The 27,216-nt window shown below is 27.4% G+C and overlaps 1 protein-coding gene across 1 annotated transcript; it reads left to right on the top strand.

Annotated features, from left to right (window-relative positions):
• The first annotated feature begins 1,316 nt into the window (after positions 1-1,316).
• On the top strand, positions 1,317-16,075 carry LOC107168783 (atypical protein kinase C-like). Its single transcript, XM_089215751.1, has 10 exons — positions 1,317-1,560; positions 4,339-4,516; positions 4,589-4,693; positions 4,754-4,923; positions 6,055-6,289; positions 7,305-7,485; positions 8,126-8,232; positions 8,636-8,805; positions 8,927-9,042; positions 15,537-16,075. Exons 1-10 carry the CDS (start codon positions 1,555-1,557, stop codon positions 15,613-15,615), a joined length of 1,347 nt encoding a protein of 448 aa, XP_089071877.1. The 5' UTR covers positions 1,317-1,554; the 3' UTR covers positions 15,616-16,075.
• The last annotated feature ends 11,141 nt before the right edge of the window (positions 16,076-27,216 follow it).

Genomic DNA, 27,216 nt, shown 5'->3' with positions numbered 1-27,216 from the left:
TCTCTCTCTCTCAAAAAAAAAAAAAATTTCTCACCAAACCTAAAATTAACTTATAGTAGGCCGTGGTGTATACCACCATGTCTTTATATTTAAATTGATTTATCTACCCCCCCTCACCCCTCCAACAACGAGCTGTTTTAGGGATTCACGCATGACCATTTGGAATTAATTTTAAAAAACCAGTATTTATCCACATCCCAGCAGGGAGCTGAAAAATATCAATGGCTATATAGTGAAAACTGGTAGTGTAACAGTAAAACTGGGATGAATGACAACCCTAACTTAAGATGGACTTTCCCATATTTGGAATGATTCCATAAAATTCATAAAAGCGTTATATTATTACAAATAATTTAAAGATTTGTTAAAAAATTATCATATTAAATTTTTTAGAGAACTTAAATTAAAAATGCGGGAATATTGATCTCAAGTATACTTAATGAAAAATTCAAATCTGTTTTCAGAATTCTTATCGCTTCACTATATCAATCAGTGTGATTGGCAATGAAAACGGACTAAAATCCTTTGTTACGTGTGAGTTAGACAAAGCCAGTAAATCACGATATCGAATCTCCTTTAGAAACGTAGTCGATAGCCAACTAGTGCTCAGAGACGTATTAAATGGAAATACCGCACGTCACGGCAGGTGTACAATTAGTTGACATTGTAGGGGAGACTAATGGATGTTGCCGGATTGCAGCTGCCTGACGAAACTGGTCGCCGCCGATTACATTTCGTAACCTGAACAGGGCAACAATAATTGTGGAGTGGAAGAGGTAGATTAGTGGTAGTTTTAAACGGTAGAGGTAGTGGTACTTGGTGCACTTATCACTTATAAATCGAAAACTTAACGTTTCATAATGGGAACATTCACATTAATTTTTAAACTAGAGTAGGCATGAAGCTAAACGTGAACTGATGTGCGAAAACTGCAGGACTCACACGAATGTAATAGAATGGATGATACTTAATTTGTGGCTCTTATATTAGAAATGTACATGAAAATATTTTGAGGTTATAGAGATGCTATCACAGATATATTCATGTGTAATTATGTATATATATATATATATATCTTTTCCATTCGGGTACACTTTCTTTTATATTATTAATTTAACCATTGCCTATCCATTCTTTACATCTATAATGGTGATGCTAGACTTACAGTGTAAAACGTACGGCGAACAATGGCCACCTCTTTTTTAAGTTTGTGTCAAAAATATGATAACAATGTTTTCATATCGATTTATTAACTGAATATTGATAAGATTTCAAAAGTGTAAACAATTGACACTTGGCTACTCCACCGTCTTCACTCTTCACCATTTTGTTTTCTTTTCTTTGTATTCGGATCTTGACTTATTTTTTCCTCGTCAGAGTTCATTTTGTGAAGTTGTATTTTACCATTTTATTCTCACTATAACTTAACTTGTTTTAAATTATATTGCATGGAGCTAATGCAAAAAGACATAAATAAACATACAGAAAATAAACAATTTTACGAATCGAGAAGAAAATTAATTATTTATATAGTGTTGGAAATCATCAATAAATATGAAAGTAAGTATATAGGTTTATTATTTATATTATAAAATGTACAATATAGTATTTACTTATTATCAATAATATTAATTGGCATATTATAAGAGTAAACATTTCAAATATTAAATGTTTTAAATTCACTTATAGGTATCTAATACTGAGCATGATATATTTAAATATAATTTTATTAGTATTTGAGTGATGTTGACGATGTATTATCAAAATGCAATTTTGATCATGATTCAAATATAAATAAGATCATAACACAAATGCTTTTCTCTGTGGCTGTTAATTTAAGAGAATTAACCATTTGCGTCAAAATAAAATACATCAATGGTTTAATCATGTTTTAATAATCAACAATGTTGTAAAACATTAAACAAATTTTCAAGTAACTAGTTATTTTTAAACACATGCTGACTATCGAAGTAATACAAGATATACATTTATTTCTTCAAATAAAAGGGCATGTTTCAAAAATTTTTTAATTTTTATAAAATATTTAATAAAATAAGTATTGTAAAGCCAACTGTTAATGTTACTATTGTTACTATATTGGTATATTATTAACAACAAACAAAATGTTTTTGACAATTCAACTTTAATTTTGGTTTTTGTACTATCTTGACTCTTTTAAGTATTCACTCAAATTTTACTTTATCAAATATTAAGCGATGTTAGCTTTAATTTTATAGAAGAACAATCATGAATCATGTTAAACTATTAACAATATAATATAACTGCAGCATGCAAGCGTATAACTGTTGCAGGAATAAGTATTTGTCTTAGAAAAATTATTTTAATAGAAATAAATCACCGCATTTTAAATTTAGATTATAGTGTATCCAATGTAATTGTAGTGCAAAAAAGTATTTTCTATGTTTGTAAAAAACAAATCCCTTCTAATTTTAAGTCATTGTAGGTATGTTGTTCATGAAACATCTAGCGCAATAGAATTGACTACTTATATAGGCAAAAGAATTAATAAATGACAAATCATGTATTACAATTACATTTAAATTTTGATAAAAGTTTTGAAGTTCGCTGATTGATATAATTTTTTGTTTTGTTCAACATATTTTTATCAGTTTTTTCTAAGTTATAGTTATATTAAGTAAACAGTTCATAAACTTTATTATTTTGTATTTTAAATAATGGATTGACTGTAACATACTGATTTTCTTTATCTTTTGTAAAAATAAATCTATAAACAATTTTAGTCATTTATTTAATCTTACTGTAAAAACAGTATGTCTAATACCAGGCTATTGTTTCCGTTTCACACAACATTGGTACAGAAAAAAACAAGCATTTGGATTATAGGCTACCATAATAAGAAATTTATATTTAAGTGATTTGTATTGTTGAAGAGTTAATAGTGGTAATTCTCAATTTTATGACAATTATTTAAAAAAATGTGAGTTTCCTTAAAGAATTACAGCTGATTTAACTAGAATCCTCAATAATTGTGAATCTTTCCATGCTCATTTAAATAAACAATTTTATACATCCCTTTTTAATTTTTAGAAATTTGAATTGAACTAATTCAAACGGATGTTAAAACTTAAATCAATAATATTATTAACAATGTTCAAAAATAATATGATAAAAACAGACTAAAAAACCCCATAAAAGCAATGAATAATTAAAAATGAATGAATTAAGAATATTGACAAATAGATACATTTTATTAAAATAAGAACTAATATGTACTAGAGAAAAAAATATTTCTTCCTTACATATATATTTTTTAAATTCTTTTACTATAATTTTAAAATAATGTATGTATATGGGCTGCGAGTAATGTGGTACTGGGCTGTGGACGCTGGTCAAATGTCTATGCCAAGGGTCTGTAAATTTTAATTAGAATCAACATCGAGATTTTTATATGATTTTTATGTTTCTTCTATCATCTTATTTATGTGTGTTTATATTTCATATACTACTAGGCCTCAATGTTTTTTTTTTTTTTACATTATCGGTGGTCTGCACAACTTAAAAGGTTGGGAACCATTGTAATAAGATTGACTATTATAAGAAAAAAAAATGTTCTTAATGAATATTTATAAAGAACTTTTTGTTTAATAAATGTTCAAAACTTTGGTATAAATATGAAACCTTTTATGTATTTTTAACTGTGAAATAATTCTAAAATGTTTTTATGAATTTCATTAACATTTTCCTTTTGTATTATTTTATCTGTGTGATATAGTTTAAAAATGTAATCAAATTAATTCAATACCAAATTTACACTTAGTTAAATATTGAATTAATTTTTATATACATATTTTTAGTTTTATCAGGCAATTAATATCATTAGATAAACAGTTCTTAAATTATATTCACCATGTTTCATGTTAGAAAAGGGTCTAAGGTCATTTAGTATCTATTCTGTATTCTGTATACAATAAGGCAAGATAAGAGATGTTTTGGCATTTAATTAATTATCAAATAGCTATTAAAAAATAGTAATAATAATAATTTCTGGAAGTTTGTTTCTTCACAAATTATATATAAGGTTTTTTAGTTGTATTCTACATTCTTTATGGTAAACACTCATTCAATGGTTCTTAATACAAATTTATAATATGAATATGGGAATATTTTGCAGTTGTATTAAACATCGAGAACATGAAAATAATTTAGTATGTCATAGTTATAGTAGTATTAAACATTTTGTTTCCATTGAATGTGATTTTATATATATATATATATATATATATATATATATATATATATATAACTATAACATTACTATTTATAATTATTTAATTCTTATTCTTATTTTATGATCAGAGAGCATCATGTGCATTCTGCTATCAAGATCAATTTCGAGGTTTAAGACAGCAAGAACTCAAATGCATTCAATGCAGATTGGGAGCAAACCAAAACTCTCAGCAGTTTGATAAAAGTACTTGCTCTAATGATTCTGTAGTTAGTGATGACGCTGAAGGAGACAGTCAAACATCTTTAAGTAATTATATAAAAATATATATTATTAAATTGATTAATATGTATTTTTAATTAATATAATGTTAATACTTAGGTACACTTTGCTCTGATACTGCTTTGTTGGATTTAAAAGATTTTTCTGATCAGAATGATGTTCTTGATCAACCAGGTGATTCTGTACTCATTGAAAATTTAGATGGTAAATATAATTTATAAAAATAGTATTATTATGTCATTTAATTTTTAATTATATTCTTAGCAGGTGATGCAGAAATTGGAGTTTCACGTCAATATTCTTTTGACGACTTTGAACCAATTAAGGTTATTGGTCGTGGCAGTTATGCCAAGGTGTTAATGGTTGAACATAAAAAAAATCAACGTATCTATGCTATGAAAGTTATAAAAAAAGAACTTGTTTCAAATTTTGAAGTAATTAATATATTTTAATTAAAATTAGTTAAGTCTTAGTATAATATTTTGAGTTTTAATGTATAAGAACACGGTATATTTACTTTCAATTTAACATTGAATCATATTATAATTCTGTATAAAAGTAGTACTTTATTCTATTTTTTTTTTTTATTGGCATGCAAATGCCAACATTTTTTTATTCTTTAATTAAACCAATCTATAATCTATTAAAGTTAAGAACACAGTTAGCGATGAGAGTTTCTGTCGCAGTGGTCAGGCAACACGCATTAATTAATCCTATCATACCGACTATCTATATATCATGCCTCTGTGCACAAGTTGGCCACCAACTACATTTGTTAACTTGAACAGAAAATAATATATGTCATCATATTAAGTTTGATTGTAAAATAACAGCCAATCATTTAAAATTGTGTGGTCTGGTGGACAATCTAAAACATTTATAGATAGCTTTTTTTTTTTATTTATCTATTATTAAATATTATAAATTTATAACTCATAAAGTAATTTTATATACTTAATTCCATTTAAACATTGTTTATACAACTGAATAGTTCGATAATGCCTTTGATCATATTATATTATAGATGGAGTCATGCCCATCTTGCTTGTGTAAACAATTAAAAGCACATAATATTAATGACGAGTCTCTGAGTGAGATGCTTCATAAGTGAGGTGAAACATCACATATTTAACTGTTGGTCGTATGATTTATGATATTAATATTTCATAATTCACAAAGATAAACATTAAATATGCAATATTTCTCTTGATGCATGTGCTCATGAAGTATCTCAGTTAGATGTTTCTCACTTATCTATGCTTCAAGTTATTGGGACATGGGTCTATCCATGACTAAATAAATAGGTATGATCACAAATTTATGATACATATAATACCCTTGCCTTGTTTATAGCATAATTATCTGATTCTATTATATTCTATTAATATTACCTACCAATGAAATGCACAGAAATATGAGCAATGATTTTAGGCAACTGGACGAAAATTGGTTTTTTGTAATCCTGCCTATTTATTTAGTCATGGGTATATCCATAGTTTATGATCTAAAGATAATACAGTTGAACATTAAATATATCTATTTATAATTTATGTTTTATATTTTAGGATACTACTTGGGTACAAACAGAAAAAAATGTTTTTATAACTGCCGCTAATTATCCATTTTTGGTTACTCTCCATTCTTGCTTCCAAACAGCCAGCCGATTATTCTTTGTGATGGAATTTGTTCGTGGAGGTGATTTGATGTATCTTATGCAAAGAAAAAGACAATTACCTGAAAACCATGCTAAATTTTACGTAGCAGAAATTGGATTGGCTTTAAACTATTTACATACTAGAGGTATAATCAGTTGTTTCATGATTAGTATAATAATTTATTATTGTATAATATAAATTTATTGTAATTCTTCATACAGTCATAATACAATTAATATTTTAATTTACTTCAATTTTACAATCAAATAACTTTTATTTGTAACGAATCTATAAAATTATGTAGAAAAACCATTCAATACAGAAGTCAGTAACCTTTTTGATCTCAAGAGCCTAAAAATAAATTATAACATTTTTAAAACTAAAAGATTTGCTTGGAAAATATGAATATGTATGCAACAGTTTATGATAATGAAAAACAGTTATGTTTATTTTTTGTAAAAATATAAATAACTTTTGATGCTTAAAATTATCATCAAATATTTATGTTAGCATTGTCTAGACATGATATAATTAAAAAAAATATTTTGAGGTTTTTAGGATTATCATAATAAACATGAAATTTTCAACTTTTTGAATTTTTTTTAAGTTGTTACCAAGTGTTCAAAAAAAAAACTTATTTTTAGACCACAATTAAAGGTATATTTCAAAATAATTTTTAAATGTTTAACATTGAATAAGAATTTAACACTTCCATTTCAATGATAAAGAACACTCAAAACTTTATAAACAGCAGAGTAATTTTCCCTGTTTTCTTAGAATTTTAAATTACTAGTTTTTACATTTTATGTGAATTTATTTGACAAATTTTCTCACGGGATTCTTATATATATGTTTGTGTTCTTGGTTATAGATAGCATAGGTACCATTTTTTAACATTCACTTATTATCAATTTTCAATTATTTTTTGTCAATTTATGAGCACTTAATTATTAATAAATATTAATATCAATATCAATAATATTTATTTGACTAATAATTAATTTTCTATAAGTTAATTATAAAATACTTAATTATTATAAATAATTAATTCTAATAAATCTAGTTGTATACCTAACCTGACCATTAAAAAATGTTTGAACCAATTCAACTGTTTAAGTACATATTAGTTGATTATTTGTTTTTATCTTGGCTTATTTCAGGTATAATATACCGTGATTTAAAATTAGAAAATGTACTACTTGATCATGAAGGACACATAAAATTAACAGACTATGGAATGTGTAAACAGGGAATATGGCCCGGATATAAAACTTCTTCACTTTGCGGTACTCCAAATTACATTGCTCCAGAAATTTTAAGAGAAGAAGAATATGGATTTAGGTATACATTTTTTAAAACTAAATTGAATATACACATGGTTATAAATAGGGTTCGGAAGTTTAAGGAGCAAAAAAAGGCAAAATATGCATGAAAAAATGAAAAATAAAGTAGTTATTCATTCATTTATTTATTTATTAAAAGTTTAATACTTATTTAATAATTCACACGAAAAAATCTAAAAACCTATACCTATTGGAAAAATATGTATTATTGAAAACTAAAACATAACCGTTTGGTGTTTAAAATTTTATTGCACTGAAAAAACAGTTAAACAAATATATTTCGTTGTTTTTGAAATACAAAATAATTAAATTATTTTTTTTTAGAAAATATTAAATATGCAAAAATCAATTAAAATGGACGAAATATGCACATTTTATATAAAATAAATTAAATATGCTAATTATGTATTTTTAATTTTTAAACTCAACATTGTATAGCTTAGCTCAAATTTCTAGCTTGGTCTGCAATAAATTGAGAGCATTCTTAACAATATGCAATTCCTACAACTTCCGACCACTATAAATAATTATTGATCTCTTTTTGGAAAGAAAAACATATTTTACTCATGTAATTTATATCAGCTAATCAATTCAATTAATAAATACATGATATTAAGATCAATTTGCTTTGTTTTCAGTGTGGATTGGTGGGCTTTAGGAATTCTTTTGCATGAAATGTTGGTTGGCAAATGCCCATTTGAATTTAATGAAGGACAAAATAATAAAGAGCAAGATTTATACGAAGGTACTTATTATAATATTGACAACAGTTATTTTGAGATGACGCTTCCCGTGTATTTGTTATCATCTTCCAAACTTTTAACATAGTATGCTGTTAGTTTTGTTTTTCTAGTAAATTGACCTATTATCAAGCTTCTAGGTGAGAATATTATCTATGCTTATGCTTCAGAAATTTTTCGATATTTTAATTTACAAGCAATAAATGGATATGGGAATATCACAAATTAAAATTACTCATAGCACACTTGGAAATTAAAATATTGAATGAAATCCGACTCATAAACATAGATAACGCTCTTACCTTTGCCATTTTGTAGTTGTTGTACGTTTATAGGGCAAAGATTACAGATACATGGGTAGCATTCTTTTAAAACAGTTTTCTTATTGTTCAATATTTTATTTTATAGTTATTTTGGAAAAACCTCTTCGTATTCCAAGATCACTTTCTGTTGATGCAGCTTTGGTTTTAACGGGGTTTTTAAATAAAAACCCTGCTGACCGTTTGGGTTGCGATGAAAAAAATGGCTTCTATGATGTTAAATATCACCCATTCTTCAAGTCTATTGATTGGGAAATGGTAAATCATACACATTTTTTCATTTTAAATCATAAATATTACTATAGCACTGATAAAATGTAATTAAACAATTCAAATGACTATTATATTTATATTTATTATTATTTATAATAATTTATAGTTAGAACAAAAGCAAGTTATCCCTTGTTATATACCACAACTAGATTCTGAACGTGACCTTGCCAATTTCCCATCAGAATTTACAGATGAACCAGTAAATTTTACACCTGATGATCAGTAAGTAGAATTAAGATTAGTGTTATTGAAAAATTTTTTAAAAAGTAAAAATACATCATTCACTTTGGTTCTAGGTAACTAGGTAACTATTTGTATTATGATATTATTTATTTATTTCATGCCTAAATCTTGACAATTTGACGCATGCTTTTACCTCATTTGCATCGAGTAACTAATGACGACCATTTATATAAAAAAAATACTAATTTAAAATTTTCACTACTATACAATTATTATAATTATTATAATTAGTAGACCAGCAGTAAGTCGAGTATAAAATCAAGTAATATTTAAATATAAAACCCGTCCAATAATGACCCAATTGAAACATTCACTGCTCTTCAACATCACCCACCTTGACTTTATGAGAATTTTCTTAAAATTGGAAAATCGAAATGCTGATAAATCTGTTCGTTCCTTTTACCCTCAAAAATAAAAATAAATTCCTATTATCATTCTACAAAGAGTTCCTATTCCCTGCTTGGCTTAAGTTAAATATCTAGGTATTTTTTTAGTTTAAAAGATTACAAGCTCTCCTCACCACGAATCTAAAAGAAAATTATTAAACACTAAATTCCATTTATTACACCCTGTACTAAAATCCAAACTCCATTTTGTGGTAAAATACTTATCTATAAGTCAATTTTAAGACCAATTAAGTCATATGATGCCCAAATATGGAATTCAGCCAAACCAACGCAATTACAAACAATTAATTTCTAATCCTTCTAATAATCAGGGATGGACAAATTATCAAAAAAAACAACTAATTAATTATAAATTATAAATTACTCAAAATACCAGTAATTAATTACAAATTACTAATTACATGATTGTAGAACAGTTAATTACAAATTACATAATTGAATTACTTACATTATTAAAATAAATGAATAACTTAACATTAATTTTTAATAATATTAATATGATTATATAAAAAAGGTTTATAAATCAAAAAAACAAAAAAAATATAGGTATTCAGTGACGGGCGACAATGAGATGGTTACTAAAGTCTGTACGTACCTAACGTAGTATATTATAATAATAATTTGTACATCGTACAGTACGATTGTCGATTTATACATAGAACATGGACAATTAAGATAGTATAAATGTATAACATTATATCTGTTTACACGTTTATATTATTTGAAATAAATTAGAATAAATAAAAATAATAATAATGTAAAAATTAATTAACTATGATGTATATGATAATAATTGATTATACATAGTGTTTAATCAGAGAATAGACGTAGCATTTAATGATTATTAATTATGTAATTGTTAGAATAAATGTACTTCACAATATTTTAAATGTATAATTTAAGCTAATTTATCATTTGATGATTAAACATAATATATTATGCAGATTATTTTGTATAAATACTTAACAATTTACATTGCCCAATATACCTCGGACATTGTATACATTGTCCGAATTTTCCACTTTGCCCGTAACATATATATATTTTATATTGTAGAAAATTCTAAATTTTTAATTTTTATCATTGAAAAATTGTAATTCTTTATACCAATTACAAATTGCATCAACATTTAATAATTAATTACCAATTACAAATTACATCAATATTTTTATAATTGATTACCAATTACAAATTACTTAAGTAATTGAATTACTGTAATTGAAAATTGCCCGACCTTGCTAATAATTCCCCTTCGTCATAGGCGCCCGCAGGGGAGGGGCAAGCTGGGGCATTTGCCCCCTGGCTTTTGCAAAATATTTTTTTTATATTGTATACGAGTATAATTAAAAAGGTTATTATTTTAAAACACCTAGTAAAATTATAATATTTATCCTCAATCCTAACATCCCCCCCCCCTTAAAAAAATTTCTGCGGGCGCCTAAGCCCTCCGTATAATCACGTCTTCTTCTTAGAATGTTTCTAATCTCGCCCTTCACAGTAGCTAAAAAATTGAATCAGTTGTTAAACTAGTTGAGAACCATTTATAAAAAATTACATTCCAAATTACTCCTACACCCAAATCCTTTAATCGCGAACCAGTACATTGTCACAACTCCCGGAAATCCAGGAGAAATACGTGAATTCGTTGTCTTTTGTATCATACGCGAGTAGGTATGTAAGATAAAATACTTAATATAGCGCTGATATTCTCAATAAAAAAAAATGCTGTTCCTTTTGAAGTCTAGAGGTTTTTTGAAGGTGGTATAACTCAATAACTATGCAAAGCTAACAGTTTTTTACTAAAAATGCAAAATCTCCCCCTCTTTAAGAAAATTCCTAATTACGCTACTGCTACTGGCCACTATATAACATATAGACGGTGATACCCGATTGAGCACGGTCGTTATCGGCCGACCTTTTAGACGACCCGATTGAGCACGATAAAAAAATAAATATTGTATACAACGTTGTCAGATTTTCACTAGTACTTACGTATGTTGGTAGATATTACCAACAGGTAATTACTAACATATTAGTCGAAAACGATTTTGGTGTCGATCGATGGGTAGGTATACCCACGGAAGTTAAAAATAACTGGGATAGATAGGAAACCAGAATTTTATCTACAACGATTGCACTAAACTGTTATTGTATGTACTTATGCTGTAGATAAAACTTGGTCACAGTCAGTCTGTTCTGTTGTCTCGTGCTCGTATTGTGGTAGTGTGCAAATTGTACGATGGAAAATAATGAAATAAAAATTATTTTATCCGAAAGAGGTTAAAAGTTGGCAAATGTTGGAGCTTTCAAGTACAGGTTTATTGGGTTTAGGAAAAATTGTGAATTGTTGAAATGATGTGTGTTTTTTTTGTGTCTGTGTACAGCATAACTAGTCGAAATAATGCTTCAATTTCAAACTTTGTGGGTGGTTTCCGATGGGAAATTGAATATCCTTGGTGCATTATAGTGGTCATAAGTAAACATTTTCCAACAGTTTTCAAAAAAAGTGACAGAAAAACGGGAATTTTTACGCAAAACCAGTTTTCGACCAAATCGATTTTTTTATATGGTTGTAATCAAAAACTAATCACTGTAAATACTTGAAATTTTCACCAAATGTTTATGTTATTGTTATCTATATACAGTTTGTCTAATGTACAGCAGAGCGACATCCACTTATCCGCTTTTTTTTAATAATAATATTCTACGATACAAAATGGCAACGTCGCACCTATTTTCGTGCTCAATCGTGTAATTTTGGGATTTTTTTGGGTTCCTATTGTTTAATTCCAACCATGCTCGATCGGGTTGTGAAAAAGGTCAATCGTGCTCAGTCGGGTTCCAGCTCATATAGAATACTTTAGATACAGTTGTATTGTTTTGCACTAGATTTATTAATTAGTAAATAGGTACCTACAACACACTATGAGAGTTCTTATTTATTAGGTACCTTTCTATAATGTAATAAGTTTAAAAAATACTAATATACGATATTAATTATTTATATTTGCTGAACTATCATGAACATTAGTCGATAAAATATAGATATAAATAAGATTTCACAATGCCATGAGCGCATGAGGTGTTTTGTTAGTCGTTTTGTAATCGCGAAAATTAAACTAATAGTTAATAATTTTCATCGCCACTACGACTGCAGTTAGGACTATTCCAGTTGTTTTATTTTTATAAATTGTGTTGTTTCCGTTTTTGACTATCGGTAATAGTTACGATGTATCACTAGATTGAGATCTAAATATATCATTTTTTCGGACCGATAATCTGACCTAATCGATAATTACGTCACAGTCTTAGTTGTCGTTTTCCATCATCTTCGTTTTATACTAGTCTTTTAAATGTAAAATAAAATTAGTTTTTAAAATTAATATTATAAATTATTATATACAAGATGAACTCGTGCACTTCGTAGCCTGTTAAAAATTCTATCTCTTATATGTCTCAAAATGTTTGTAACATTTTTCATTTTACTATCAAATTTATATTTGTAGTGTTTTATTTTAATTTAACCATAAACAAAGTAAAAAATAAACTTTTTTATATTTAACCTTGATGAAGAGGGCAATTTCCTAAATTCTCCTCTGCTCCCATCGATTGCGCCTCTGTAGCTAATAGTTGTCGGGCTTATGATTAATAAAATTAAAATAAATAAATAAATATATAATGTAGTGATTTTAATTATTATTATCATGTATTTATATTTTTATATTTGTATTATTGTTGTATACGAAAACGGAGACCATTTTTAATTATTTTAATATCTTGTGATTGTAATAGTAGTTAATCTATCTGTCACCATCCGCCGAGTACAGACCGTGCAATATGTTGTAATACCTATAGTCAATAGTCATTAATACATTATCTTTAAATTTTGTCATTGTTTTTTTTTTCTAAATTAACATCCTGACGGTCGAATGATAAATATAACCTCCATGTCACCAAGTTAACAACTCTTAATCGGAGTTAACTGGAATTTAATCAGTCGAATTTTCCCGGTTAAATATCTGTTATTAGCTAATTAAACATAATCGAAGATTAACCGTAGACGGTACCATTACGACTGGCCATTACGATCAAATATTAAATATACCACGGAACTTACTAAGGGAATTCATTGATATTCCTTTTTAAATAAAAACTTAATTTAAAAATAATATTAATATATTATATTATTTCACTGTTATGATAACAATGTAAATGTATATGCCAGGCAGTGTCGACGACACAGCATTATTGCATCAGACGTAGGAGTAGTGGGGGCTGTAAGATGTGTGAGTGCACACGGTAAGCAATGCGCGTCGCTATGTAACAATACGGCAAACTTTATACTTCCAATAATTTCTAAGGTCATTACACTGAACCAAAGATGAGAATTAAATTTATGAAAATACAATTAAATAATTTAAATAATTCTTTAATGGAAAATATGTTTTATCTATTCATAAGTATTTAATTATATGAGATATAGACGATATAGTAAATAGTATTATTATTGATCACAGATTCACAGCACAGCTTATTAAATCTTTGAAAATAACATGGCGTAATATTAGATTAATGATTGTGGTAGTAGACTTTTAAACTCTTTGAGGTTATTGAAAAAACTAATATTTATTCTGTATTTAGTACATAAGTTCCCAAACAAATAGGTACATAAATTGGATCATGCTATCCAAATACAGTTAGTCTGTATTCGCAAATCTGGAATCAGTAACGTATTCAGTGGTTTGGGGGGAGTGTTATTTAACCTCCCTTTCTCACATTGACATTTCTCAAGCCCCCCTCCCCCAAGACAAATTGTTAAATCTAATTTTAAATAATGGATGTTCTTCAATTAAATAATCACCATGTAAATATTTCTGAATTTAGATAGAAAGAAGTGGAGCGATAGGTACAGTCATTGCCAGATAAATGGCGGCAGCGGCGCGATAACGGAAAACCAGTGGTTCTCCGTATTTAAATATTATTACCAAAAATACATCAATAAACCAATTGTTACAAAAATTATTTTACGATATTAATTTTAAATCAAATATTTTGATAGTAATCTTTTATTTAAGAAAAAAAAGCAGAAATTTTAAAATAATATAAATAATATAATAATAATAATAATAATAATAATAATAATAAATAATATAAATAATATAATAACAACATCTATGTACATTATAATATTATAAATAACAATTTTAATATACATAACAGTAGTTTGTTATGGCTGTAGTGGTTCTACACCTAAATCAGTGTAGGGCAACTAGAACGATGTCATGGGAGAGAGAGTACACAAAATTTTTTGCAGTGAGTCAGGTTTGAACTAGTGTGCACGCGTCGTAGCCAACTGTGTGATCTTTGCACCACACTGCCAGCGACTAGTTTGGGCTAGTCTTGCTGAAAAACGCCGCCGCCGTCTCAATTTATCTGACAACGACTGTATGTAGTACCTATACGTACTATACCTGTACGTTTCACGAAATGGACAACATTTGTATCCATTTCACGAAATGGAACCGCGCTTTCTTCACTTCACGTAATTACACAATATGTATTATATTTCATGAAATGGATACATTAACCGTCATCGACAAAATTTGTTCCATTTTTTGGATATCCATTTTAGAAAAATTAAAAACAACAAAATATTAAGTTATTTACTATCAATTTATCAGAGATTAGATTAGATTAACGAATATTAAAAAAAACTATATTTTTACTTTATTCCATGTAGCCTAAAACATATTTTATTATTAATTTCACAAATTTAATTTAATTTTTATGTTTAAGAAAATATTTTATAAGTTGAAACTTTAAAACAAATTATAACCTAATCTAACCTTCCTAATAAATTTAATTTATATACAATATTAAAACAGCCAGTGACTTCCTAAGGAGGGTGATTATATCTTCTCCCCCCAAATGTAGATATAACTATATAAGTATGACATTAAAAACAATAGCCAATAGGTATAATGTTTATATGACATATTACTCGTATACTGTCGACTCGTGTAAAATCGCATTGTTTATGATTGTGTTTGTTTTTGCATTTTTCAGGGATGTCACGGATGAATTAAAATTTGAGGGTTTTGAATATGTGAATCCGTATTTTATGCTGCAAGAGACTAAGTTGTAAGGAAGACTTCGGTGACTTAATTATATCCTTTATACGGAAGATTAACATCATAAAAAAGTCGAATATCCCTGTTTACTGAATTTATCGTCTGGACAATCTATTTCATATTATATATTATATTATAAAAGTATTTTTCTAAAAATTTAGTTTTAATTAATTATTATTATAGATATATATTTTTTATAGATATATTTTAATACTAGTATTTACATTTTTCTACATACTTTTTACAAGTGAAATAAGTTGCAACACCTTATGGGTTGATTATGCTTATCACCCCCCCTCCCCCCCCCACCTATAATATCAAAACATTTTTAAAAATGACAATTTATTTCATATTATATGTTATATTATAGTATTTTTATAAGTATTTAGTTATAATAATAATAATTATTATTATTAATGTTATAATTATTATTAATGTTATAATTATTTTTATTATTATTATTATTATTATTATTATTACATATATATAGAAAAATATATATTTTAGACTTATATATCTAGATGATTAATCCAATTTTTTTTTCTTTTACATGTTTATATAATGCTCTAAAATGTGGATGGGTTATAAATTAACTTAATTAAACTTTTACTATGATAATTAATAACACTTAAAATAATATTTTTGTATTAATCTTACAATATGTTAATAATATAATATTTATGATAAATGATAATATCTATATACTCTACAATAAATTCTTATATTATGCATACTTAATACACAATAAGTTGTCACACATCATGAGATGGTCCTGCTTATCGAGGGCCCCTCACCACAAACAAAATAGTACAAAATAACGATTTATTTCATATGGTATTTTATGTTATAGAATTATTTTTATAAATATTTAGTTTTAAATTTATAATTAATTATTATTATTTTCATTTATATTATATAGAATTAAGTACATGATTAATATACATATTTATATTATAATCATCTAATATGTGAACGAGATGTTAATGTACTTAATTAAACTACTTCTATAATCAATAATATTCGAATATTATGTTCTTCTTTATTTATAATTTTAAATAAAATTAATATAAGTGTTCTATTAAGTATTTACGAATACAAAGTAAATATCACTTAAGTCAATATACTTATTACTTCATCATACACACTTTTTTTGCACGAACAAGGGCTGAGAAGGCAGTTGCGTCATTTCAGGTTTTTTCGGGTGTGCGAGGTTTCAAGCAAGTCATTTCGAAATTTCATCAGCCCATATAAAAATAGATATAAATACGTATATTGTGTACATTATCCTACTTTCAATTATTTCCATACATTATGAACCATATCAATTCGGAATAATTGTATCAAAATAATTAGTAAAATATAATAAATAATTAATTACCTTAACAGCAATAATAATTGATGCATAAAATGCTAGAGGAAGAATTAATGCAGCATCAAATAAAAAAGAACTTAATATCTTACATTAGTAAATTGTGGTTTATTTTCATGATTATTATAATTTTAAAAAAAGTAAAGCACAAAAAAATAATTATTTTAAATTTAAATAAGCGGATATTATCGATTTTTGCTCAGCAAATTTATCTATGGCTTCTTCTAAATAGTTATTGTTAACTTCTTTTTTTCAACATTAAGTACCATCAGGTCGTTTAGCCTTTCTTCGCCCATGGTAGTGCGTAAATATGACTTTACTCCTCCAAGGTATGAAAAAAACCTTTTATTTGACGCCGCGCCGTTGTAATTGGTAGGGTTTTTAGCAATGAAATAATTTTTAAAGTTTCAACAAAAGCGATATGAAAATCTTTTAGGCATATTGCTATGGTGTCCAAATCAAAATCATGTTTATCATTGTAAATATTGATTTTGCTGATGGAAACTCAGAAGCAATTTGAATTTTATTTAAGTTAAAATAACTATAATAATTTATAAATAGCTTTAAATAAAGACTATCTGGATTAAAAAAAAATTTGGAATATAAGGATCAAAAATTTCAAATAACTTAAATAAGTTATTGGATGGTTCTGAAAATCTTTCATTAAGTTGCATAATAAATCTGAAAATGAAAGCAAGCAAAAAAACTAATCATTACTAAAGCTATATACATGTTATTGTTATTACGTTATCTATTGCTGACTGAATTAATTGATAGCATGATATTTTTTTCTAACCAAATAGTGTAATTTAAAGTTGTAATAATGATTGACAGTATGTGACAGTATGTCAGTTGTCACTATACCAATTATGATAAATATCGATATAAAAATTAAAAATTAAAATATAATTTAATTTTAATAATATTAATAATTGTGCATACGTGGGGGGCGCAGGCTAAGGCTTCAGCAGGGTGCAGGCTAATTGGAACTATCTATTTTAAAAGTAAGGGGTGCAACCACACACCCTGACCCCCCCCCCCCCAAAAAAAAAAAAAAAAAATGACGCCTCTGCAAAAAGGTCACAGATATAACTAAGAAACGATATTTCAACCAGATGAAAGGAACTACAAAAAAAGTTACATCATGCTTAAAAAACATAAAAATAATGGATTTGGAAACAATAAAAACTTTTATCGTTTAAGTGATATCAAAAAAATAAAAACGATATTTCACAGATAATGTGTAACAGATGATTTTTACCCCCCCCCCCTCTGTAATTTATACCCAGAGGTTTTATCATCTGAGGTATATCTCATCACGTTTCCGTCGAGTGAAGATAGGTGACGCTTTTTGGTCACTTGATTAGCCACAGCGATGCCATTAAAATGTTTTTGCTGGTGCAAACATTTTTGTATGCCATTATTTAAGGTCAATACCAGCTACCAGGCCATTATCATGCAGGACTTTTTTTCGGTGAAGCAGGGTGAAAACACTTTCTTTGTCTTTTCGTCCCCTTCACTGCCAACTATTTACCATATTGGGTAGCCACTATTTTCCTAAACCTCCACAATTCTCTGCCCCTCATCTTTCCATTTGACACCAGCTATTTTCACGGATCTAACCACATTTTCTCCGGTTTTCATCTCTCTTTTAATAGTTAAATATCCCTCGGTTATAAATGTAAAGCAGTAAAGCCATATTCATAGTAGACCCGCAGTACCTTTGAATCACCTCGCCTCATAGTTCGATAAATCCAGATAAAATTTTCAAAATTGTAGAATATTTATATCACTTAATGTATAATATGAAACTATCACTATTGATACTTTTTTGTCGAACTACGTATACTTTTAATGAACCTATTCATTCTGTGGCTACCAATGGTATAAACACTTTAAATCCCATTAGAAATTCTGCCAAACAGGCCTCCGGTGTAGGTTAGGTTAGTACACCCGGACAATAGCGCCACACGAGTATCGGCGATGGTTGGGTAGCTTGAAGCAAGCCACTCGGCTGTAAATAATAAACATAGTCACATATAGTACGTAAAACCTGTAAGTGCCATTTGAGAGGGGCATTAGAGGGCAGTACCCCCCTTCCAGAAAAATGTAGAGAGGGTGAACTCATCATTTTGCCCCATCCTAATTTAAATGCTATTTAAACATTTTTTAATTTTTATGAAATATTTATGTTGAAATAATAATTCGCTTTTGTACAATTACACGGGAAAATTATACCCCAAGTAATGTCAGTTAAATATTATCAATATAACGGTGCACCCTTTAGATATCCCGTGCATCAAAATATCACTCGTTCAAAATGTACTACATTAAAAATATCCCCGTTACAAATATCCCTGTTACAAATATCCTACGTTGAAAATATCCTATATACAAAATATCCCCAGTAATATTATCCCTTAGTTTTCATATTTTATTTTTTGTTTTTTTAAAAATTATTTTATGAATTTTAATTAAATTTTAATCGTTTTTAGCAATATATATATATATTATTATCGTATTATATTAAAATTAACATTATTTTTAAAATTAAATATAGGTACATAAAAAATATTTTTTTTAATTGAAAAATTATATATAAATAAATGACACACGACATACATAATATAAAGATTATTTTTAAAGAAAAATTACATACAATATCCTTTAAATATACTTAGGTATAGTAACATGTTCAAAGTTAAGAACCACTTATTTTAATTGTCTGACCAATTGAATACTCGTAAACTTTCTTTTTTTAACGGGTAGCTTACCAAAAATGTATTTTTCAATTTTTGCTTCTTGAAGGCCAACGTAATTAGCATCTATATGGAATTATAAGTAAATATTTTTTTTCGATCCGAAACAATATTTTAAACGTTTTCAAACCATTTATATCATATTTAGACACTAATAGATTGATGGATAACTCGGGATGTCATTATAATTTGTAATTGTCGTCTGTAGTATATACTTATAATACCATTAATCGTCCTTGTGTATTTTCTGGTTGAAACAATAACTGGTATTTGGTGTTTCATATTTAAAATTGACGTCTGCAAGCAGCAGCCACACCCTGTTACAATCGACTCCGATGATGACGGCATCAGCTAGCTGCAATATACCATAGGCATCACCTTTGAAATAACGATAGAACCTTTCAGACCTCCGAATTTATTTACACAGTATTCAGCTGTCAAGACATTTTGGAATTTGTTAGTTTCTAGAAAAGTTCTAGTAAGTACTAAATGATACCATATTAATTATACACCGTGAAATTTGTCGCTGCCGGGTTAAAATAACTGCACTGTAACTACTGCTGTATTTAGCATGAAGTGCTATTATATGTAAATAATTATTTGGGATGGAATGTTTATGATTTTGCATGTTTTCATTTATGTTGTCATATTTCATGTATTCTTGAATAGAAATTTGTTTCATAAATTCTAAAAAAAAATATTAAAATTTAATTTTACATATATACTTATATATATTTTCCTAAATTCCGGACTTCCACCTCTAAGTGTAGCCAGTGTAGGTATATTTTATATTCTTTTTTCTGGTTTTAATGACTTTCTTATGGCTTTCGATTCAAAATATATATATAAAAAAAACAATTAATTAAAACTGAGTTATTTAATCTGAGTTGATTGTATCAAAATTATTATTTATAATGCCTATTTACATTCGAGAATGCTGATATTGGAGATACACATAGAATGTAAATATTGTATAATTATAAAAATATTATATTATTTAATTTATATGTAAATGTGATTATAATTAATAATTATATATATTAAACGCCTTATTTTTTATTTTCATTAAATAATAGATATAATAAATATTATATGAGTAGGTCTATAATTTATAGCACCTACTCTAAAAGTTAACCATACAATTTTCCAATTATTTTTTACACTAGATTATTTACACTCAAAAAATTGTATGTGGTCCCTCTAATCAAAAGTATTAAAAAATGTCTTTCCTGAGTTGATCTGTATAGAGATATATTTGTTATCAACAATTTTTATAAACACCAATATAATAATTATTATATTAATCATATTTTTATGACACAGTATTTTCTTAGAAAGAGTTAAAAGCAAATAAATGTTTTGACTTTTGAAAATCTAAAAATAAAGGAGATTCTGTGTTAACTTTGATAATTTAATTTGAATTAATTTTCAATTCTATAACGAATAATTTATTATTCATTTATTCATTTTATATATTGATGCAGAACAATATGTCCATTTTAGTTCGTAATTGTTATTTTTAGTAAGAACTTAATTTGTCAAGTACACAAATACAACAATAGAAATAACTATCGTATTTACTGATAAAAAAGATCATTTATGGATATTTTATTATATTTTAACCCAAGATTTTATTTTATAGTTTTTACAACTTTATTTATAAATTTACCAATATTTTCATTTCGCAACTTCTCTATATGTCTAATATTAACTATTTTTAATGCATATTTTTCAATATTTTATTTTTACAAATACAGCTATTTAATTAGTACTTAAGTGCGAAAAAATTCACTATTTTTTTAGGGCATTGACATCATAACCTTTATTGAGTGTTGCTAACAGAACACCAAAATTGTGTCCCGTAAAAAGGTAGGCATAGGTTAAAATATATGAGCGCTCACGAATTGCCTCGGGCATGTACCGTTTTCGCCAAAAATTCGGTTCCCTGATTTACGCATAGTCCTTTTCCGCAAAAACGAAAAAGGTATGATTCCCGTTTCCACCAAAATTTTTTTGTGAAAAGACGTTTCCACCAATTAATATTTGGGAACCATGTACCTACAATGAGTTTTTAAAATATTACATAATTGTATATTATAATATGTCCATTCAATTTTACTATTTCAAAGTATAAAACAAGTATAGGTCAAGTATTATCTCGATACAGTTTTGAAAAAACACATATCGTTATGAAAGTATTCTTATTATTAAAAATTTTAATACAAGTAGATAATAATATTTTATTAGTCAAATATAGGCACGATTATATTAGAGCTTTTAAAATAAAGTCAGGTAATATCTGACTCAGGTTTCAAAAAATCTTATAATTAAAAGAAACAGTTTTGACAAAAATGTACCTACTAATTTCATTGGAATTTTTTTATCGAAATATGAGAATTTAACATTTGTCAGATAACTATTGTGTGTGAATTATAAAAAAATTATGATACCTACAGTGTATCCGTTATCAACGATTATCAATAATTATCGAAGATTATCGCTATAAACTATGTATGTTACATTACTATCCTTTATACATACCACAACATGTATTCAATATTGCTTAAAATTAAAAACCGATGGTTTCTAAACTTTTTTTGGTGGAAATGGGAGTCGTACCTTATTTTTCGTTTTTGGCGGAAAAGTGCTATGGCGGAAACGGCCAATATTATTTTTGCGGAAACAGGTAACTCCCATTGCCTCCAATCTAACTCTCAAATTGCCTCCCATGAATTTTTTTTTAAAGGTTACTCGAATGGGGTTTAGTAAGTTCCCACACGAAACATAGCAGGTAAGCGGGTACATAATATGTAAGTTCTCACACGAAAAAATTACACCCGTATGTAAATTCCCACACGAAAATTAAATAAATATAGACTTAGGACTGACAACTTAAACGTAGTTAAAATTTAATTGTTTTTCTATCAGTAATGTCTGTTGTAAAGTTCAATCAATATTTTTTTAATATTGTCAAAATACGAGTATATAATAAAAATTAATTATATAATGTGTATATGATCCAGATAATATTTGTACCTACGCAAGCGTTTATAGTAAGTCTTTTATCAGAACCAGCTATGTAAAGTATTTGAGCTTACACAATAACCCAAATAAAATTTAATTTTTTTCGACTATTATTATCATTGATTTTAAAAACAATGCTATTATTACAACTTTTATTATTTTATACCTATATAAAAATAATATGTGGACCATACCTACACATTGTATTATTAATTTTCATTATAGGTACAAGGTATAGGTAATTGATAGAACTGATATTTGGACTAACTTTTTTTCACATTAATATTTTTTATTTTTGTTCAGTAATTTAACCTAGCACTACATAATGTATACCTAATACATTTTTTATGTTTTATTTTTTAGTACTGAAAATAAAAAAAATTAATTTAATTAAAAAAATGTTGGATAAATTCAAAATAGCCTATTTATGAATCTGATTATAAGAACAATTTTGGTGGTAAAAAAATTTATCTAAATCAAGTAGTTTATTTTTTAGAATTTTTTTGGTTAAATTAATTTGGAACGCAATAACTTATTAAAAAGTATGATTTTTGAGAATTTGCTGACATGAGTATATTTCTTAAATTATAATATTTAAAAAAATTGTCATATGATGAATTAGCATAATTTTTTTTTTTTGGACATGTCTTTCTGTTACACCCTGTATATTTGGACTAGATTCAATTAAAAAATAAATTGATTGAGCTTTTTTATGCAACACAAAAATAACTCATATAGCATACTTAGATTGCCTATTGATAGTTTTGCAGATTATATTATCGAATTCCTTAATGTTCAAAAATAGTAAACTTAGTATTATATAAAATAGTATTTCCCATGCAGATTAATTTGTCAAATGCAATATTGTCGATCACTGATTATCAAATTTTATATTTATGTTATTAATTATTATTACAGTTGTCAGTCTATTTACTAAGATATTTACATATTTTTTTAAATTTTTACTTTGGAATTTTTCACATCATCTAAACTATTTTATGTATTGACTTTTAATTTATTTTAAAGTATTTCGTGACCCTTCGTGATATTTCTATAAGGGGGGGTCTGGGATCTAAAGTTATGTGACGAGATATATAAATGTACCTATGTATCTTGTTATATTATCAATTACGATTAACTTGTAAAAGAATTTAGTTTTCTGAATAATTTAAATCCAAATTTCCAGATCGAATTGAAAAACTACCATGAGTCCCACTAAAAATTCTAAAAATGTAGCGAAAATAAATTTGCAAGTTAGAAATTGTAAAAGACTATAATTTTAGATGACACTATATAGATATTAGATTTATTTCAGTTATCACTTTAATATATACCTGCTATATCTACTGCCAAACGATATAAATATTAGAAAGGAAGTGCCTACTCGTCGATCGTTTTTAGAAATATTCGTTTTTACGAAATAATCATCTACTGTCTAGTTTCTAATTTTTTAAATTCCAAAAGTTTTGAAATCGAAATTGAAAGCAAATATTAATTTTAAAAATTTTCCTAATGAGACATTTATAAGTGACGGAGAAATATTCTATTCATGCTGTGAAAACACAGTATCAATAAATCATTGTTTTTCAGTTACTCAACATATATCTACATCTGAGCAATAAATAAATAAATAGAGATCGTAAAAATCAATTCTAACAAAATTTCTTAAATTCAAAGCCATGTACGTACTCGTATTCAAATAATTTATCACCGGCTAATACCGATTTGTATCGTAAGTTAATTCACGGGGATATTCCAATTAAAAAAATTAAAAATCGAGAATTCGTGGATTTAATAGAGAAATGTACCAGACAACAAATTCCACTCATAATTTCACGAGTCATGATTATATGTTTATTTCATTATATTATTGAACGGGCAATATTGTTTTTTTTTTATTTGGTTCATGAGATTCAAAACATATTGAATTTTTGTTATTCAATTGGTAAAAAAATTTCTGATTGACTTATGATTATGTTTATACTATCTATATTTTTTTTTGTATTATCTACAAATGATGTTATAAGGTATAAAATATTTATAATTCATTGAATACCTATTTTGATTATGTATTGACTTTTGATTAGATTCGTCGTATAAGGTTATGTATTTCGTTCCCTGATGTATTGGGAAGAAATTGTTGTATCTATACCTTTTTTACGGAACGATACTCATATATGAGCTCCTGTTCTCCCAACGGTTTGGATTTGTTGTAGCGTTGGGGGAGGATACTCGCTGGTGACCAATCTACATAATATATGCCGGGGTCATGTGATTTTAGACATCGAGAGGAACGATGATTTTTACAATAATAATGTGTTGTTTTTTCGTTTCTGACATCACTTATTTTGAACGTTACAATAATTTGAATGATTTGAATGAAATTCCCAACCCATACTTTTAAAAATAATAGATAAAAACAAAATAAAAATTTTACCCAGTTTATCAAATATTTATTTTAGCGTTTTTTAAACATCATGATAAAATTGTTTAAATATTTTTGTTAAGAAGAAATAAATAAAGTATATTCAAATAGTGGTCCTTGAATATTATATAATTTATTTATTGATTTTAATGTAAAAAATGTTTGTTGGTCATAGTGAAAACTTTAGGCTTTATTATGTATTTAATTATACAATATATTATAGTTCATAAACCCCATACATTAGAATATAAATACAATTTTAACTATTGTTTCAAATTTAATCATAATCTGTTACTATTCATGAACTTAAGTTAAAATTATAAGTTACTCTATCCATCAATTTAACAAATTCATACAGAGATCACGCTGTCGTTTAAGACGAGATTATAGAAATTGCCATTTGTTCCACCTTAAATATTAACTATTTTGAACGATGATTTCCACTTAGTAATAAGCAGTATACTATGAAAATGACTTTTCTACATTTTTTTAATTTAACCAAAACCTTTAAAGATTAGATTTTTGAATTTAAAATATTAAGAATATTAAAATGTTGATAAAATTAAAGTGAAAAAATGCTTCGAAAAATATTGTAGCGTAGCACGTACAGTATATTTGAAACTCATTTGTTCATTTTTACTTTGGAAAGCATGGTGTTAAGCGTTTCGGAAAATAATATGAAAGTGCATCGAAATCCGAGCATTAAAGTTGGTAGGTATATAACTTATTGACGAGAATGCATTCACTGGCGGTAGCGTTCCGTCATTTCTTTTACAAAAAATCACACACCACCTACCCACGAACTCACAAGACCGCCCGTATTCAATATAAACGGCCGGAATCGAATTGTGATTTGAGTTTATAAAAATTAATCTCAAGAATGCACTAAGGTATTTTTTGTATCGTCCTACATAATTCGGATAACTACTATACCTCGTAGTTGATTGGGTACTAATATTATTATTTATAATGTTATTATTATTTACCTACCTATCTATTCGTTTTAATATAACAATGTGTGCTTTACTGCAGGTGTTTACAGGTACCTATATAATGGTCATAAGCCATATTAGACGTCGTCTGAAACGTCGTAATACAAACCGTCAGGTGCCGCATGAAATAACGTTCCCGTTACAAACTCATATGTGGAGAAGAGCGGCCAGAAGAATTTTGGAGAACTCGGTGCGCGTTAATAACACGAATCGAACCATTAAAAACGAATCAGAAGATCGAAGACTCGAATTGATGGTAGGCACAGCACCGTTCAGCCAGATCCGGGCCAATCCCATGGCCTGGGCGTTGTTCATGAGGGGCTATGAAGTTGGGCGACATTTTATGCATACGACTTCAGTTGACCTGCAACAGAACCAAGAACCTAATCTGCATGCGTTTCAGTTTGCGACTCCCTGGCTTAACCAGATGGCAGAAGAGTCTACACCTCCAGTGACGAGGGGTTTGGTAAAAGGACCGGTACTGCAAGCGCAGGTGGAAACGAACACGCCAGCAGAGATGGTGGCGATAGAAGATATAGTAGACGGGGTATTGACACTGTCTGCAGATGATGCTCTATTACCGTGGCTGAAGGAGGCTTTGTTATTGATGGAGGAATCTCAGGTCAAGCCAACAGAGGTGGAACAGACCCATGTACCATCAGCGATTGAGGATTTGATAGTATAAGATTTTCTTTTAAACGACATTGACCTTGAGCTTTAGAAGGTTTCCAAATGTTTTTAACGTTACTTGCCAAAGATTATCTATTTTTCCGTGCGTATCATCAAATTATTAATGAGAAAAAACATTTAAGATATTTTATAAGAATATACGTAATTAATATAGTTTTTAACGTGCCCTTAACATTTTCTCACGTTTTATGGATTCTCCATCACTGACTTAAGATTAGAACTTGCAGCTATTGTACGATGACAATAATAACTTGATAAATAACACCTACTCCGTTTACTGAATTATAAATATATTATTATTTATTATTGCAGAGCAGAGAACTGGTGGTCCTAAAACACACTAAATGTGCAAACAC

Source organism: Diuraphis noxia, unplaced genomic scaffold, assembly GCF_037042655.1.
Source record: "Diuraphis noxia isolate RWA-SAM2 unplaced genomic scaffold, SU_Dnox_SAM2 contig0001, whole genome shotgun sequence".
NCBI classification, from domain to species: domain Eukaryota; kingdom Metazoa; phylum Arthropoda; class Insecta; order Hemiptera; family Aphididae; genus Diuraphis; species Diuraphis noxia.
The sequence above is the reverse complement of the archived record's forward strand: the minus strand, read 5'-3'. Positions and strand labels throughout refer to the sequence as shown.

Bases quoted from the DNA above. Each gene is read 5' to 3' on its own strand.
- LOC107168783 (XM_089215751.1), top strand. The intron at 6,290-7,304 runs GTATAATCAGTT...GGCTTATTTCAG, and splicing joins AAACTATTTACATACTAGAG to GTATAATATACCGTGATTTA. The intron at 9,043-15,536 runs GTAAGTAGAATT...TGCATTTTTCAG, and splicing joins AATTTTACACCTGATGATCA to GGATGTCACGGATGAATTAA.